This window comes from Callionymus lyra, chromosome 3 (genome assembly GCF_982586985.1).
Source record: "Callionymus lyra chromosome 3, fCalLyr1.hap1.1, whole genome shotgun sequence".
NCBI classification, from domain to species: domain Eukaryota; kingdom Metazoa; phylum Chordata; class Actinopteri; order Syngnathiformes; family Callionymidae; genus Callionymus; species Callionymus lyra.
Genome location: NC_141820.1, coordinates 24033848 through 24050561, shown reverse-complemented (window position 1 = coordinate 24050561; position 16714 = coordinate 24033848). Strand labels below are relative to the sequence as shown.

The 16714-nt window shown below is 40.1% G+C and overlaps 1 protein-coding gene across 1 annotated transcript in view; it reads right to left on the bottom strand.

Moving 5' to 3' along the window:
• Positions 1 to 654: 654 nt before the first annotated feature.
• grin2da (glutamate receptor, ionotropic, N-methyl D-aspartate 2D, a) overlaps positions 655 to 16714 on the bottom strand; it is a 96076-nt gene continuing 80016 nt past the window's right edge. The window contains exons 16-18 of the mRNA XM_087787201.1: positions 10405 to 10466; positions 10114 to 10284; positions 655 to 4562 (exon numbers count right to left, since the gene is read on the bottom strand). Coding sequence (XP_087643327.1) covers positions 1470 to 4562; positions 10114 to 10284; positions 10405 to 10466 — 3326 coding nt within the window. The 3' untranslated portion in view covers positions 655 to 1469. The remainder of the gene's footprint in view (positions 4563 to 10113; positions 10285 to 10404; positions 10467 to 16714) is intronic.

Here is a 16714-nt window from a genome sequence, read left to right as displayed (position 1 = left end):
ACTTACCCTGTTGTCAAGAATACAAACACAGAGAAGTACAGACACGCAATAATCACGCCACAGAGCGGAGCCATGGAATAAGGCTGGGAGATGACAGGTGGGAAACGAAGCAGTCTACACATTGGGAAACAGATGTCAAGGAACGTTCACCCTCATCCAGGTCTGAAAGAAAAGGCAACTGGACTTAAGTTTCTGTCAGAACAGTCCCGCTCTCAGAGATAATAAATACTCTTACTCAGAGAGCAGGTGGCATCGTAGAAGATGAATCAGAACCCTTGGGGTTGGATCTGCATAACAAAGAAAGTTCTCTTGTCTCTGGTTCCAGTCGCACTGAGAAGCTCAACCTCTGTTTACTGCCCATCCTTCTTTCTGTGTTGTGTTAATGCTTTTAAAGCATTTTTACTTACATTACTTAAAAAATATAGGTCAGGAGATTTCACCACAAGAGTCATTCTGACCTATTATTGGCAAAGGTCGGTGTTCCTCTGAACCATTGTTTAATACAATAATGACCAAGGCACTGTTGGACACCGTGACAGTCAATCATCATATCAAAATTCAGTACACAACCAAGTACTTACTTTTAAAACCGTCTTTCTGCAGAGAAAAAGGTCTGGTCTTTACCACTCTCGTCCTGAACTTCTCCCAATTAAAAATAACTGCATGAATAGAAATGCTACATGAGGCAAAGCCAACACCTTGCGAGGGTTATCCTTTGCTCAGGTCTTGACTGGTCGCTGCTATTAGTGAAACCCCCAAACCTGCCTCAAGACTTCTTGTGCCTGAAAATGAGAAACTTAAGTTGCCAGTTGCCTCTGTGGACCATTGCAAATAGAAAAAGGAGGATGGACACATGTGACCACAAAAAAACATCAGAATACAAGTCTAGATGTTTAGACAGGGACGTTTTGTAAAACTCATGATCCATTAAACAAGAACAAATCCATCATATACAATGTAGGTGCCTCTGACGGCATCACAGTTCTGCGGGGATGTAAACAGTTTGGGGAGAAAGTGGGGTAAGACATTTTATAAGCAAACCAAAGGTTTATGTATTAAAGGCTTTCCAGAGCAGCAGGCATGAAGTACTACAAAGTTCCTGAGCCCTCAGTAAGCATTTAAGAATCCTATGAATACAAACTGTTCTGTGTGAACATCCAAAGCCCTTTACTCTGTAGCAAAGGAGAATGTGTCAGTTGTACCACTTTTAAGTTCATTTTTTATAATGAACCCAGTTCAGAATGAAAGTTCTGGCTGGGTTTCTTCATTGTTGTGTAACAGGCAGTCCATAACTGCTTTGCTCCTGTTTCGTTAGGACATGTTTCAGTTTATTGGTTGTTTGTGCACGATGTGAAGAAAAGGGCTCAGTGTACAGCCTTCTTTGTTGAAGTGTATTTCCAGGTCTAGATCACCTGTTGGTCAACCGTCGGTAGTACAGGGCTTACTCATTTAGATTCTCAATCAATAAATCAGACCTCACTTTCCACACTAGAGAAATGAGCTGAGCCCCTGCGTGAGCAGAGAGTCTTGGCTTTTAGGGGTAGATGAGGGGACTGAGGAAATCTCTGGGATTGGGGCACAGAACGCAATCTCTGATATTGCAGTTTGGCACTTGCCGAAGCCATGGACGGGGGTTGTGGGGCTCCAGGTGTAGAGGAGGCCAGAGATGGGGAAGAAACAGAGGACGAAGAGGTTGGCAGAGGAACATGGGTGGGGTGAGTTGATGATGGAGGAGCGGGCAGAGCAGGCAGTGTAGATAGGGCTGAAGGATCTCTATCAGATCTCTGTGTTCGCTGCTGAATGCTAATATTTGACTGACTTCCCGATTTAGATGGATTCTGCGAACGATCCAGTTTGGAGGATGAAAGGGAATCCTGTTTACTTTTCATTGGTCCGCCAAAACTCTGGAAGTGGTGGTATAACTCCTCTTGGCTCCGTGAGGAAATGCGAGCCCATTTGGAGGATTGGGAATGTGAATGATGGTGGGGAGAGTAGTAAGAGGAATAAGGAATGTGTCCTCTTCCCTTGTCTTTTGACTTCCGTTTACTTTTCTTCTCATCTTGTATATGAAGTTTGTCCACTGACCAGTATCTTCTTGGAGGCGGAGGGGTGAGAGGAGGGGGTGGCCAATGAGATCCCGATCCCCAACCCCTTTCTCCTCCCTCTCCTCCACCTGTGACACCCCACCCACTTTCCCCTGTACCCCAGCGCTCACCTCGCTCCAAGAATAAGTCGTCTCGGCTGTTAATGCTGCCCGCTTTATCCCTGGAAGGATAGGTGCTAAAAAACCACCCTCCACCACCGATCCCTCCAACAGCCCTGCCCTCGTGATCTTCCCAGTACCTCTCAAATTTTCCAAACTCTCCTGAAGAGCCATCGTCATCAGAATAAATGTCGACCACCTTGTCACGCTCTCGCTCCTCATCAGATGTTGTCCTTCCTCTCCGTTTACCATGATCAGATTTTCTTCTCTCCAGCTCAGACTCAACATCATCATCCATGTCAGATTCCCACTCATGTAGTGACAAACCCTCTTTGGAATGCAGTTCTTCTCGCCCATCACGGCCCAGCAAAGGTTTCCGCTCTCCCTCTTTTCCCATGGCTTCTCTGTCAGAGCTTTTACTCTTTCGACGTTTGGAGGAGACAGGCAACAAAGGGAGGAAAGCTGAAGGAAGGGCATCATTGCCTGGATTGCTTCCCCCCCAAAACTTGACAGATGTTGAAGGTTTACTGCCCGAGCTTTGAAAGTGCTTGCTGTTTCGACGTCTATGAACCCTGTCCTTTCCTCTATCTTCATGGCCATCATTCCTGTCCTTGTCTTCTCTGTCTTTCCTCTCGTCATCATTGGGGATGTTCCAGCCATAGCTTCTAATAGAACTCTCGCTTTTTTTCCTATAAGATTCTCGTCTCAATTGTGGGTACAGAGGGAATTCAGGTGTCGCAGATTTGGCTTCATCTCTTTTCTCAGATTCTCCTCCCTCCTGCTCTGATCTCTTTCTTTCCGTCTTTCTAACCTTATCATCTTTTTTCTTCTTCTTTTTTGTTTTACGTCGCTTGCGCTCCCTTTCTCTCTCTTGCTCTTCATGCTTCTTCTTCTTTCGTCCCTTCTTCCTCCTCTTCCTTTCACGTTCTCTTTCTTTGCGATGTCTTTTCCCCTCTCTTCCCAATACTGAAATTCCCTGACCAGTTGTTGACTCTCTCCTACGCTCTCTATCACCCCATGATGCCCACCATTCTTGTAACTGAGCCAACTGGCTACCTGTCCTGTCTCTTCCGTAATCTCTCTGATGGCGAGGCTTTCGTGGTGGGACAGGTGGGGGAGGTGGGCTGCAGGGAAGTGAGCGAGATGACATGCGACGGGATCTTATTTTTCTTCGAGAACCCAGCAAAAGGCTTGACTCCTCAGTTAGCAAGTCGGAATCATAGTCATCTTCAAAGGGAAATTCACGATCCCCAGGTCTATATCTGAAACCTAGGGAGGAGTTGTAAGAGCTGTCACTTGAGCAAGAAGAAGGTGAATTCGACCGAGAAAGTGATCCACAAGAAGAGGAGGAAGATGAAGTAGAAGATGAAGAAGAGGATGAAGCACTGGAACAAGTGGAGTAGAAACGGCAAGGGGAGGACGGTGTCGTGGGTGTGTGTGTTGGGGATGAAAGGGGTACAGGCAGAGGAGGAGGTGGTGGTAGTCGACGCCCTCTTCTTCCGCCTCCTTCCCCTGCACCATATCTTCCACCCCCACGTCTCCCAAGAGGAAGTATATTCTCATATAATGGACCTCCCAAACTTTTTCTCCTTGCCTGAGCTAGACTTCCTCGTCGCCAAAAGGGGGGCCTACGTGGAGAAGAAGGAATGGGTGGAGGAGGTTTGGGTAATATATGGCCTTGTTGAGAGCTTTTTGAAGAAAGGCGTGGCATGCCAGGTGGTTTGGAGCTTCTAGGATTAGCTTTGGGAGTCTGTTGAGGACCAGCTGCTTGTTGATCTGCACTGGCTACCAACCCTTCTGGATCTATGGGGCCATAATAGCGCTTGTACTCATCAAGGCCACTATCGCCAATCCCACTAGCAACACTTCCTTGTTGCTTCCAAAGCTGACCGAGGGATGATTGGTACTGTTGCTGGGATTGCACTTCAGTGATCCCACCAGCAATTCCACCAACACCTACTTCCCCTCTGCTGCCAACATTTATCATTTTTTCAGGCTTTTGCCTGTTCCAACGATCAACAACAGCCAGCCTCCGGTCATGTCGTGGTAAAAAGGTAGAGCATGGCATAGGTCCCTCGAGAAGGGGGCTGTTTGAGGGCCCCATTGCCATTGCTGAGTGCCCCGTCTTTGGTGGCGATCCAGGGAGCATGGTAAAGTTTTGCCCTTGCTGTGGTTTTGCATGTTTGGGCGGTGGCTGTTGCTGCACCATGGCAATGGCAGTTGTGTTGTTTACCGTGGCTGTCACAAGGTGTTGTTGAGGTGCTGATGGCATTGAAGTCACAGTGTGATATTGAGGCAAAGAGCCTCTTCTGCCTCCTGGTAATGTCTCGTCTTCAAATTGGCAGCAACTGTACATCCCCTGTGTTGAGAAATAAAAGGCAAAGTGTGAATAGACAGACATAAAACGAGGGATGACAAAGAGGTCGGTAAACTGAGATGCAATTGCAGAGAGTAACAACCTTTAAATGTATATTAACCAATTACAGTTATGAAATTAATACTTTTCAGTTTTAAGAACATAGAATTAAGAAAGTCATTGATGCTTCAAACAAAACTGAGTAATAGGCATACTTTACTTGTTTGTTATTAAGAGCATTCGGTTTTAAAATAAACAGACAAATACAAGTATGGCTGTTCTGACAAATCATATTTTCTCTTATATCACATGCCCTTTAGCGATGTTTTCAGGAATGGACAAAGGTCAGCATTTGCCCCAAGACATTTCAGGTTTAGCGTTTTTCCGTCCTCTGACCTCTTGTGTGGGATATTGACAATTTTGGTTTGTGACCCTGGCAACACAAGAACACTAGGCAGGTGGTCATTAAAGTCACAGTTTGTCATCTTCAGAACACAGATGAATGGCTTATGTTCGTGTTTCAAAACAGTATCAAATAATTTTGTGGAAGTGACGCTGCATATTTTAGATTCCTAAAAATATCTTGTAGAAGTTAAACCAGTGACGCCTGCAGAGACTTCAAATGTGTCGGCGCTATAAGCCATGTATTTTTATTCATCCGCTCTCCTGCCCCTTTTTTATCTTTATTCTCTGTGTTGCATAACCTCCCAACTGTGGAACCTCATTCGAGCCGAAAAACACATTTCCCTAAAACCGACCTCATTTTAGAAAACAGACTCGCGCCGCTCCCTCTCTGTCAGCATGCAGGGAATATCTCGGAGTGGGCTTTTGGTTCACTGCATAACTTCGTAAACAGCAGCAGTCATGATGTTATATGAAAAAGATCCAGCGTAATGTAGGACCGCAGACTTCCAGGTTTTCACCTCTATCAAACCAAACAAGATGGAGCCGATTGAAGTGATTTTCTTTCCACAAAGGCATGATGCAGGAGAATAGTAGAGGAGACGTGTACCTTCTTTATTCATAAAAGACATCAGGAAAAAAAACCTAACATTTGAATCCTTCATTGAAGACCAGAAGTAATTTATTCTGGTCAGTTTGTTTCCCGTTTGAACCTTGATCCCGCCTCTTGGATAGTCAATAAATAAGATGGATGGATGGATGGATGGATAGATGTATGGATGGATAGATGGATAGATGGATACATAGATGGATAGATTGTTTTTTCAGCAACACAATACGATAGATAGATGTATAAAAACAAGAACAAAAACAGTGCAAATAAAATAACAAAGTGCAAGATGACAAAATCTAAGTATAAAAAAAGTAACACAAAGAAAAGGATACATGGAATATGTCATCTTTCCATTCCACTTCTGCCCCCAAACTCAGAATTATACAGCCTAATAGCATGAGGAATAAATGAGTCCCTGAGTCTATTAGTGTTGCATCTCACTGTTCTGTTCACAGATGACAGTGTCCAGAGGATGACTGTCTTCATCCATGATGGACACTAGTTTGTCCAGTGATCTCCTCTCAGAAACTGTCACCAGTGAGTCCAGCTTCAACCACAGAGCCAGCCCTCCTGATCAACCTGTCCAACCTGTTGACACTCCTCCTGGACACATTCTCACCCCAACACACCAAAGCATAAAACACTGGTCACCACAGACTGGTAGAACATCCAGAGGAGTTTCCTGCAGATGTTAAATGATCGAAGCCTCCTCAGAAAGTACAGTCTACTCTGAACTTTCTTATATACATGGTCTGTGTTTCAGGACCAGTCCAGTTTACTGTCCAGCCACACAATGAAGTACTTATAGTTTGTCTAACATAATATGTTATAAGTTGTATAGGTTGTCTTATAATGGAGTATAAGTTGTGACCGAAAAAGTTCTTGCTTTAGTCAAATATGTCAAACCTGACACCACAGACAAGACATATTTCAATTGAACTGTATTATTTATACATATAAAAAACCCAGAATTTATAAATTCCTACATCATCATCACTAAGAAGATTCAGTGTGCTGCAAAGGAGCACCTCGGGTCCTGCATCCACATGGAAAAAACTGAGCTTGTGGATGAAACAGATTCTCATTATATGAGAAGATAATTTGGACAGAGCTGCAACATTTACTATGTGTTAGATTTGTTTTCCTGACCTGAAATTCGATCAAGAGTCGCAATAAAGTTCCTTCCTGACTCATGGATCTATGTGGAAGCAGCAGGAGACTGATCAGACTCCCCAGTGACTGACATTTACTTCCATGTGAAATTGAAACTTGGTCGAGTCCCTGATCAGGTTAAAAGAAGCCACGGCGGCTTTATGGAGAAGAAAACAGCTCTAGGGAGAGCAGCCAACTGCTCCTGGGGCAGACTTTGTATAGTACCCATGTTTTCATTCCCACAGAGGTTAAAGCTGCAGATAAAAGTCTACTCACAGAGTGATGGTGCAGGAATGTTGTCATGGAAAGTGTTTTTGAAACCTTTGATGATACAAATCATCCGAACAAGTCAAGTTCATGGGAACATCACTATGTTGGTGTGTAGTCCTCTAATGTAATTTTGTTTTTTCAAAATTCAGTAAATAAATAAAATATACTCTACGCAAGGTGACCATCTTCCGTTTATCCAGGGTCGTTTGCAGGCGGAGCAACTTCAACAGAGCGACATCGGCCAGCTCATCCTTAGGAATCCAAAGTGTTCCCAGGCCAGCTGAGAGATAAAGACTTTCCAGCACGTCCCGGCTCCCCCCTGTGGTCTCCTACCTTTGTGGGACATGCCCTGAACACCTCACCAGCGAGGAGTCCTTATTGTGCTTCTTACTCTTTCTCTTTTGAACAGCCCAGCCATCCTTTTGGAGAAAACTAATTTCAGGAGCTTGTATTGTATCTTGTTGGTCATAATCAACTGTTCTTGGCCATAGGTAAGGCTATGGACATGGATTACCTGTCCATGTCCATAGCCTTAACTGTCCACGAACAAGACCTCATTATTCTTGAAATCCTCTTAGAGCAGCTTATTCTAGCTGAGAATCATGGACTCGATTTGGAAATGCCGATTACCATCCCTGCTGCTTCGCACTCAGCCTAGAACCGCTCCAGTAAGAGCTGAAGGTCATGCTTTGATGAAGCCAACAGGAACACATCATCTGCAAAAAGACTGATCCTGAGACCACCAAACCAACTCATGGCTGTTTCTTAGTACTTCGTCCCCTCTAACAGTGGGTGAACCTTATAGAGCTGTGCCCTATCTGCAGTGTTGGGAAAGTTTACTTTCTGAAGATGGACTTATCTATGAAGTATGTCATAAGAAACAAGGGATCCCATAGATTTATACAAAATTATAATGGGAAAGTTCACTTTCTATATGAACAAGTTCAATTCACTAATTTTAAAATGAACCAGTTCAGTTCAAAGTCCATATTTTAAAGGTTCACCGCTCGAAAAATAAACTAGTTTATAGCTCTTTTTTCTATATGTGTGAGCTTTTCCAACAGCCCATAGATAACCACAGTAATATTTGAATAATATATAACATTTATTATCAGTATTGTAAGAAAACACATTTTTTTTATGCAGTGTTGTAGACAGCAGAAAAAATGAATATGAATAGAACAATACATAACAATAGAATGAGATTAATAAAAATACAGTGAAATAAATCATACATCAAAGTGCAATTTGCGAAAGAAAGACACCTTGTACAGCCACTTTAATTTCCTGAAAAATGGAAATAAAGGTGCAAGACAAGGAGCCTAAAAGGGATCTGGGGAATTAATTGGTCGGATTCCAGATCACAGAAGGCAAAGAATACACTGTCCTTGTATCAGGCACGACGACCCTGCCAAGCAGGAGGTCCAGTCGTCTCATTTCTTAACAAGGAACCTGCGTTCTCATGGCAACTTGAAGTCAAGAGGAAAGCGTTAGTTCCATTAGAGGCAGTCTTTAACATAAAGAAGAGGAAAGGGTGGAACGATGGTGCTGAGGTACATGGAGGTGACTGTCAACAGTTAAGAGCAGCCATGTTCATGTTAAAAGTTACCCTCTGATGGATGAATTCTGGACTCCTACGAATGATGTTCCAAAGGCTCAGCTGATAAATATTTAACCACCCACACCAGCGCTGGTCAGCAGAAATAACATGACCACCGGAGGGAGGAATCAAAGCTAGTTAATGGAGTCGATAACAAGGATAACCTTGATCTAACTTGTCTTGCCAGGTACTGAGACCTTTCATCATCCACTTTGAAAGAGTTGGAGAAGAAGTTAGGAATCATCAAGGTATGTATTTGAGGATGAAAGTGAATCTCTGAGTAATGAAAACACTTTTTCCCCCTCAAAAGAACTCGTAGTATAAACAAAGCGGGGGGTGATTACAGCTGGCTGGAGGAGGAGTGAAGCCGATATCACAAAATAATGGACTCCGCTCTTGTAACCTCTCGTTCGTTGAGATTTCAGACGGGGGAGAACTTTATAAAGTAAAAAGTTCAAAACATGCTCATGATGAGAGACTTACTACATCTTGGAGAGGAAGACTTCAGCATTTGAAACATGTGAGTGAGTCAGGAGAGTTGGGTTTTCACATTAGTGGACCTTTAAGTTCTTCATGGATATGCAAGAGTCCAATATGAAGTAGTTCACATCATGACTCGAGTTAAAAAGTGTTAATCAAAAGTGCTACGTGGTTATGTTGTAAGGTTGAACTCTCTCCCAATAAAACCTTTGAAAAATATCATATGATTGAAATGAGTCTCAGATACGCTAGTTTAACTACATCTAAAACTAAATAAAGATTATTTTAGTTTTGAGTGCGTTGACTCACTGTAGGAATTAACAATTACAAATGTTAAAATAATACTATGTGTCATCCGCTACAATTTTACTCCTGATCTGTTCCTCAAATAAAGCTAGTGTCTCCAGCTCACAACAGTAGTCTATTACATTAAAGCCCATAAAGTATCATCGCTGATGCATATGCAGTAAACAAGCTACTGCGGTGGATGGTAGGATTTCTTTCTCTAATAATCCTAAATTCTATTCTTCTTCCCTCTTGTCTCATTATTTCATAATCACATGTTTCGGCCTTTGTACCTGGGACTCTTGGAGTCTGAGTCGAGCCCCGTGACCTCTCAACTCTCAGATTTCACTTTGACTGTATTAGAAAACGGCAGCGAGACGATGAAACGATCTCTCCGCGGTGACCCGCCGTGACACAGCTTGGCTTGATTCCGGGGTCAAGTAGCTCATCCTGGCTCGCGAGTCCTCGTCCACGTCGTGAGTTGTGCAGCATTATTGAGCAAAGGCTTCATGTGATCTTAATGAAGTCTCGAAAAGTCCCTAATGATTCCTCAACAACGATTTTCTGTCCTTTCAAAAACAGCTATCGGTTGGTCTCACTGATGGATTTGTTAGAATTTAGAATTTATAGCTTTTTCTATACAAAATAATAAAAACTAAAATGTATTTATTTTAAAAAGATTGTGTGTTTTTGGAATCATGCACAGACATCAAATAATGCATAAAATATTTCAGACTTTTTTTTTGTCTCACCCTGCTCAGAGCCAAGAGGAAGTCCATTCCACCGGATCTCTTCACACAGTGCCGTAGTTTCCAGTAAACTAGATGTTCCCAGGCAAACACCAGCAGACTGAGGCCCATGGCGACCAGCAGCATGTAGAAGACGCCGGCCATATTATCAATGTCCAGCTTGCTGCTCATCACCTGAGTGAGGCGGAGAAAAAGAGGTGATGAGATGTTTAAAAACAAGCAGCTGGTTTTACTTCAATTCAAAACAAGTATATCTTATCTGTGACGATGAGGCAGAAACGTAGCATGACAAACCTCGATTTTATCATTGTGGCAGATTCCTGACAGCCAGAGACGCTCCAGCATATCAATCTCATCTGTGAGGGACAAGAGAGGAAAATTCGATCAGAGAACTGGAAAACTAGATCAGCGTCCGGATCAGACAAGTTGCATTTATCAGAGGAGATGGAGGGATGAAGGGAGGGGAAGGAAAGGAGGCGGGTACTGTAAGATATACATTAATTAGATGGAAGGGAAAAAAAAGGAGTAAGATACACAGAAAATACAATCTGACATAAAGGTCAGGTAGAAAAAAAAACAACTTTCAATAACTAAACTTGTCTCCTTAATCATCTTAAGAATTAACTGAAAATGTGTCTAAAATATTTAAGAAAAATGAATAAATAAATATATTTTGTAAAGAAAAACTATAGAGTTATGCTCTGTCAGTATAATTGTGTGGCTAAATTGCACGAGATGATTGTTATTGAGGATTCAAGGGTTTAGTCATTATATAATGACTATATTTTTAAATACATGTTGAATCAAGTAGTTTCCAGATTGACCAGGGGTCGGCAACCTTTACCACTCAAAGAGCCATTTGGACTGGTTTCATACAGGAAAGAAAACCCTGGGATCCGTAAAATCCTTTTTGATTTTTAAGGTTAAATATAATTCCATATAATGTTCACTTTCTTTTTTAACCTAAATATACAAACACTATAAATAAAACGTTAGTTAGTGATCGTGAACTCAAAACTCGTTTTCTACTCACGTTGACTAAGGGTTGGGATTATTTAGTAATCTGTTCCTTTTAAGAGTTACAGACAAAAATGTTTGTTCATTTTAATGTAGCGACTGGAGCTCCAATATGAGGAATTGTTCCCAAAAAACCTAGTGGGTGATAACAGACTGTCAGCCTTAATCTGCCTGAAAGTTACAGACGAGCAGTATTGAAGTATTTGGATGTTTTAAAGTGCCTTTTTGGACAAAGAAGAAGACGAAGACCACTGAGCTCCAGGCGCTACATTAGTATTGGCTTACATTTTTACCTATGACTTTAAAAAGAACAACACTCTTAAAATAATACCAACCCTTAGTTGACATGAGGGTGAGTAGAAAATATTTAAAGTTTGAATATTGGGTGAACTATCACTTTAATCATCGATCATTATCATAATAATGTTTGGTATATTTATTGCAGTTTGTCCTCTTTAACTGACTCATGGTTGTTTTTCCTTTTTCTTATGTAAAGCACTAAGTGACTCTGAGATGTTTTATATACATTCATATATATGATAAGAATTGTATTATCATCATTATTATTATTATGATGATTATTTCAGCAATTCAGAAAACTAATTAATAGGACATTCAAAACCAAATGATTTCTTATCAAACTTAACCAGATTTATAATAATGTACACGTTTTTAATTGACTGACTTGCTTAGAGTAAGCTGAGAGAAATAATGTTTTTTACCAGATCTTGATTTTTTTTGTTGTTGTGAAAACCAACCTGTCAAGTCAAAGGCTCTGCTGTCGCTCGTGATTCTGTTTCAGTTCATCAGGATCCAGCAACGTCAATGTATAAAACGCATTTTTCCTACTACGAATGAAACAATTATGTGCAATGACAAAGATAAATAGAGACGCAACTTCTTTGGACAAAAAAGTTCTCAGGTTGGGTAACTGCAAGCAATAGTTGACCTTTTTCTACTCCCAAAGTTCACTTAATTGTATGTGAAAACCCCATATAGCATTTACATCAAAGCAAAATAAACAATTCTCTTGCATTATTACATGATATAAAACAAGTATTTTTGTACTTTTTGTTTTCATGTGTATGTCGCACCATTATTTAAACAGTAAGAACATTCTCTCGAAAATGAGGGACAATGAGAATAACTTTAAATATATTATGAATAATTAAATTAGATATTTATAAAGCCAATCATAAAATCAAATTGCTATCATGTTAAAAACCATATATTGACCAATTCTAAACATTAACAATATCATCAATCCATATGAGTTTGTCAGCTGCTCCGTGTTACTTCAAATATCAACATATGTTGAGGTGTTGAACCTCTCAGTACAGTGGAGGTAAATAATGAAGAACCAGCTGCTGGGAACCACACATGCAGAAACTGAAGCCTTACAAACTGTGTGAATGTCACAATCAAAGACTGGAGTGATTCCTCACGCTCACTGTTGCAATATTAATTGACCTCTGGGTTAATTAACAACGTCTGGAAGCCCCGGTGCTCAGATTAGATCACTGTGACTCAGCTGTGTTGACTGGGACGTCATATCTGCTCAAATGAAACATAAATCTCCCTCCGATGAGTATGGCGACGCTCCCAAGTAGCTGCGTTCCGGGGATTCGAACATCTCACGACAGCTGAATTAACACAGGATCGACCCGGGCCTGACAGCAGACGCTAAACACGGACGCTCTTCTCCATGTGTGGCTCGCCGCGTAATCGAAATCTTCCACTTTCAACGAGCGTTGGGCTGATCTCGCTTTCCCTGTCTAATCTAGTCTCACTGAAGACACATTCATGTTGCTTTAGACAAGCATGTGACCATATTAGTTTCATCCTAAAAAAAACAAAATTAAACCAAAAAACATTTTTGTTAAATGTTCTATCCATGACCCTTCCTGGTCTCTGCTGCTCTACTCCACACTTTCCTCTTTTCTCTCACTGTACCCTCCATCACTCTTTTCACTGTCCATCATCTTTTAGGAGACAAATCTGAAAAGTATGAGCATTAAACGCGATCTTACAAAAGCTCCTCCGGAGCTGGGATCGAACCCAAAACCTCTCAAGCCATGGACAACTCCATTCTTGTGCTATAAATGAGAATGATAGTCTCACAGTGAACACTGTGCAACACCTGATCCAGGCTGTATTTGAGAAATATGAGAACAAATTAAGGTAAGGTAAGGTAATGTAAAACTTTATTGATCCCTTAGGAGGTCTCCTTCGGGAAATTGTTTTTTTCCAATAGCCACAGAAAATACAACAATTTTTCATAAAAAAATAAATCAAAATAAAATAAGAACAAGAACAAAGAGAAATAAAGACAAAGAACAAGATACAATCTAAGTCTAAAGATAAAGATAAAGAACATTGATCAAAGAAAAATAACAAAGACAAAGGATACAAAAACTAACATAGAACAGAACATCCAGATACTTTCGCTCCACAATTTAAAAATGAATTATCTTTAGTAATTAAAAATGACTGTAAAAACAATACTAAATATTGAAATTTAAAACGGGATAGTATTTTTGCATGGATTCAATTAATCAATTAAAAACCACACTGTACTTCATATTTTGTATTGTTTTATTTTATTTGAACTTGAATTCCCATCCATACAAATGAGAAACCAGTGAATTGGTCACTAGTGTCATTATAGTGCAAATCTAGTTTAGTGCAAATATCAAGTAAAGTGCAAATGTGTAGTAAACAAATGTGAACCATTTGAAACATGGCGCTGAACTACCTTTTATTTTGAAAAGAATAAACAGGCCTGCTCTGGCCCTACATTTGTTGACAAAGGCTCAAAGGATTAATTTGAGAGCTTGCACTAATTTTTCGTTTTTCTAATCCACTAGAAAAGAGAAACTGTAAGAGAATCTGAGAACTCAAATAGTGAGCAGTGAGGGACAGTATTTCTCACTGAGATATAACTAAGATCAAATTGAGAAATATGAGCAAATTATGTCTCATTTTTCTCCGAGTTGAGATCAGGAAAAGATAAAGCTGTGAGAGAACTTAGAGAATGTGTACAGTGCTCACTGTGAGACTTAATTCTCAGGAGAGACATTTGAGAAGAATGAGAAAACCACTTTTGTCTCAATTAGTGCTCATTTATATCGAGGAGATGTAGATGTGACATGAATGAGATCTCATCTTCGTTTTTGCTTTGCTATGAGTGAGCTGTCGCTTAGTGATGATGTCACACCCCTCTGTCACAATTAGATTTTTTAATTGCTTTGATTCACGGGTTGATAATACTTTAAATAAATAATTTGACGACACTTGGAACACATCAATCATTAACATTTTGTACGCTTCTGTCCATTTTGTCACTTCCTGATCCGACGATGCTTCGTGATTGGCTGACAACGGCAGGTCATTGTCCTTTTTATAAATCACCATCTACTGCTCAAATACCATAAGACCGCAGAATAGTTTTATATTACCATCGAAACATTGAATGAGTGAATCTGTCAAAGGTACTTTGAAAACGTTGGTGATTGGCTGAGTTATGGTCCAATGCATTACATTACATCTTTTAAATAGAAGAAATTATCAATGTTTTTATGTCTTTTGCAGTACTTGGTGACGAGTATACTGCTGTTAAATAAATGGTCAAATGGACGGACCAGGAAGTGACAGATTAAAAAATAGGTTTATTTTTGTTAATATTAAGTATTCTTCTGTGGTAGGAATTTTCTTTAAATCTTTCATTTTAGTTTTTATGAACTCATAAAGAGCTTTTAAAAAATTCAAATGTGACTGGAGGATGTGACATCATCATTACGCGGCAGCTCCGGACACTTTCCCTGCACCTGCGAGAATGATGAATGAATTATTCTTCCAAACCATTTTCCAGATGATCTGCTCCACATTATGATAGAAACACTTCTCTCTGCTGACAGTGTTTCCACCAAAGACACACTCAGACAAGCTGCATCCAACAGGATCTTGAATCGCAGACACAATCTTCTTGTCAGTGCCGAACACTTAGTGGAAACATTTTCAGTCCGGCAAGCAAATACTATCCCTTTATTGGAAGCAGCTCCCGGGTTATTCAGAGTGATGTTTTTTTTGTAATGGAAAGACACGAGTGTGGAGTGCACATCAGCACACAGCATCAACATCAAATCAAAGACACCGAAACGTCCAGCAGAAATATAGTGAAAAGGATTTCTGTTCGGTGCAGGGAAAGAGGAAAAAAAAGAAGAGGGAAAGACAACAGAGGAGTAATTGTGCTGCCTCTCAAATTTTAATATTGCACTTGTCAGATTTTTATTGGAAAACACTTTTTTTCTCCAGGCTATGACTCGATGGGCATCAGCAATATTCAGTGTTTGAACGACTTCAAATGAAGGAAAAAGGTCACGTTGAAAGGAATAATGAAACAGACCTCAGAGCTAATCATTAGAAGATTGTCATGCATCTGCTTCCTTTCCAGCATAATTAGAACATGCCGAAGACCTCTTGTGGGAAATGAAGCTCCTTTTTTTTTCTTCTTTAACAAGAGGATCAACGGCTCTGAAAGGCTACTACAAGTTTAATAAACACTTCTTGGATAATAAGTTGGATGGTTTGCTTTCAGTGGTATTTTATCACAAATGATTTAGGACAAAACATATATTGTTGTAGATTCTTCTTCATAAACAAACAAACAAAAAACATGTTTTAACAGGGTTAAAATGTGTTGGATTCTGATACAAGGGAAAAAACACAACTTCTTTAGAAGAATGAAGACTTATTTTTTCTCCTGAATTCATGGACAAACTACCAGGCCATTCAAAAATGAGCTACCACCTAAAAAACCTGTTGTGGTTGTTCACTGATATATTTCTGACTGTGTAGGCTATTTTCTCGGGTATATTTCAATTCATACAGTCTAATTCTGTATCTCATTTTTTATTTATTGATTTTTTAACATTTATTCAGAAGTCTGTTGCATGGGTAGGAAATCTTATATCAGAATGATATTTCAAATCGTAAATAAGGTATGACTGGAAACAGTTCAACACAAAACCTCATTTTAAAGGAGATAAAGTCGGAGTAGATCATCTATAACAGTGGTCCCCAAACTTTTTTGTTCTACGGACCCGTTAAATGTCAGGATTATATTCACGGACCGACCTACAGATAAAACAGCATGACCTGCAAAAACAAAATCTACAATAAAGTGCATGAAATAAAAGAAGATCTCACCATAACGCAGATCTCTGGACTGGTTACAACAAGATGTTTGTGTATTTGCATCTATTTATGTATGATTGTATGCAGACGATGGTGTTCTGTATGTGTGTGTCTCCTTTGTGCTGCAGTGTCAGTTTGTGTATAAGTGTTATTTATACAGAACAAGACTCAGAAGTTTTGTTTCTAAATACTTTGTGTTTTGCTCATTTTCTCTAGTCAAGAGTCACATGCTAATGTTATTTATTTTGCAGACACGTAACAAATGTCTCACAGACCGAAAGTTGAGGACCACTTCTCTATAACACTTAAAACAAGCATTCACACAGTCATTATTCTTATTGTTGACAAAAGTAATTATTAAAAAAAAGCAAACACTTTTGCATTAAATTTG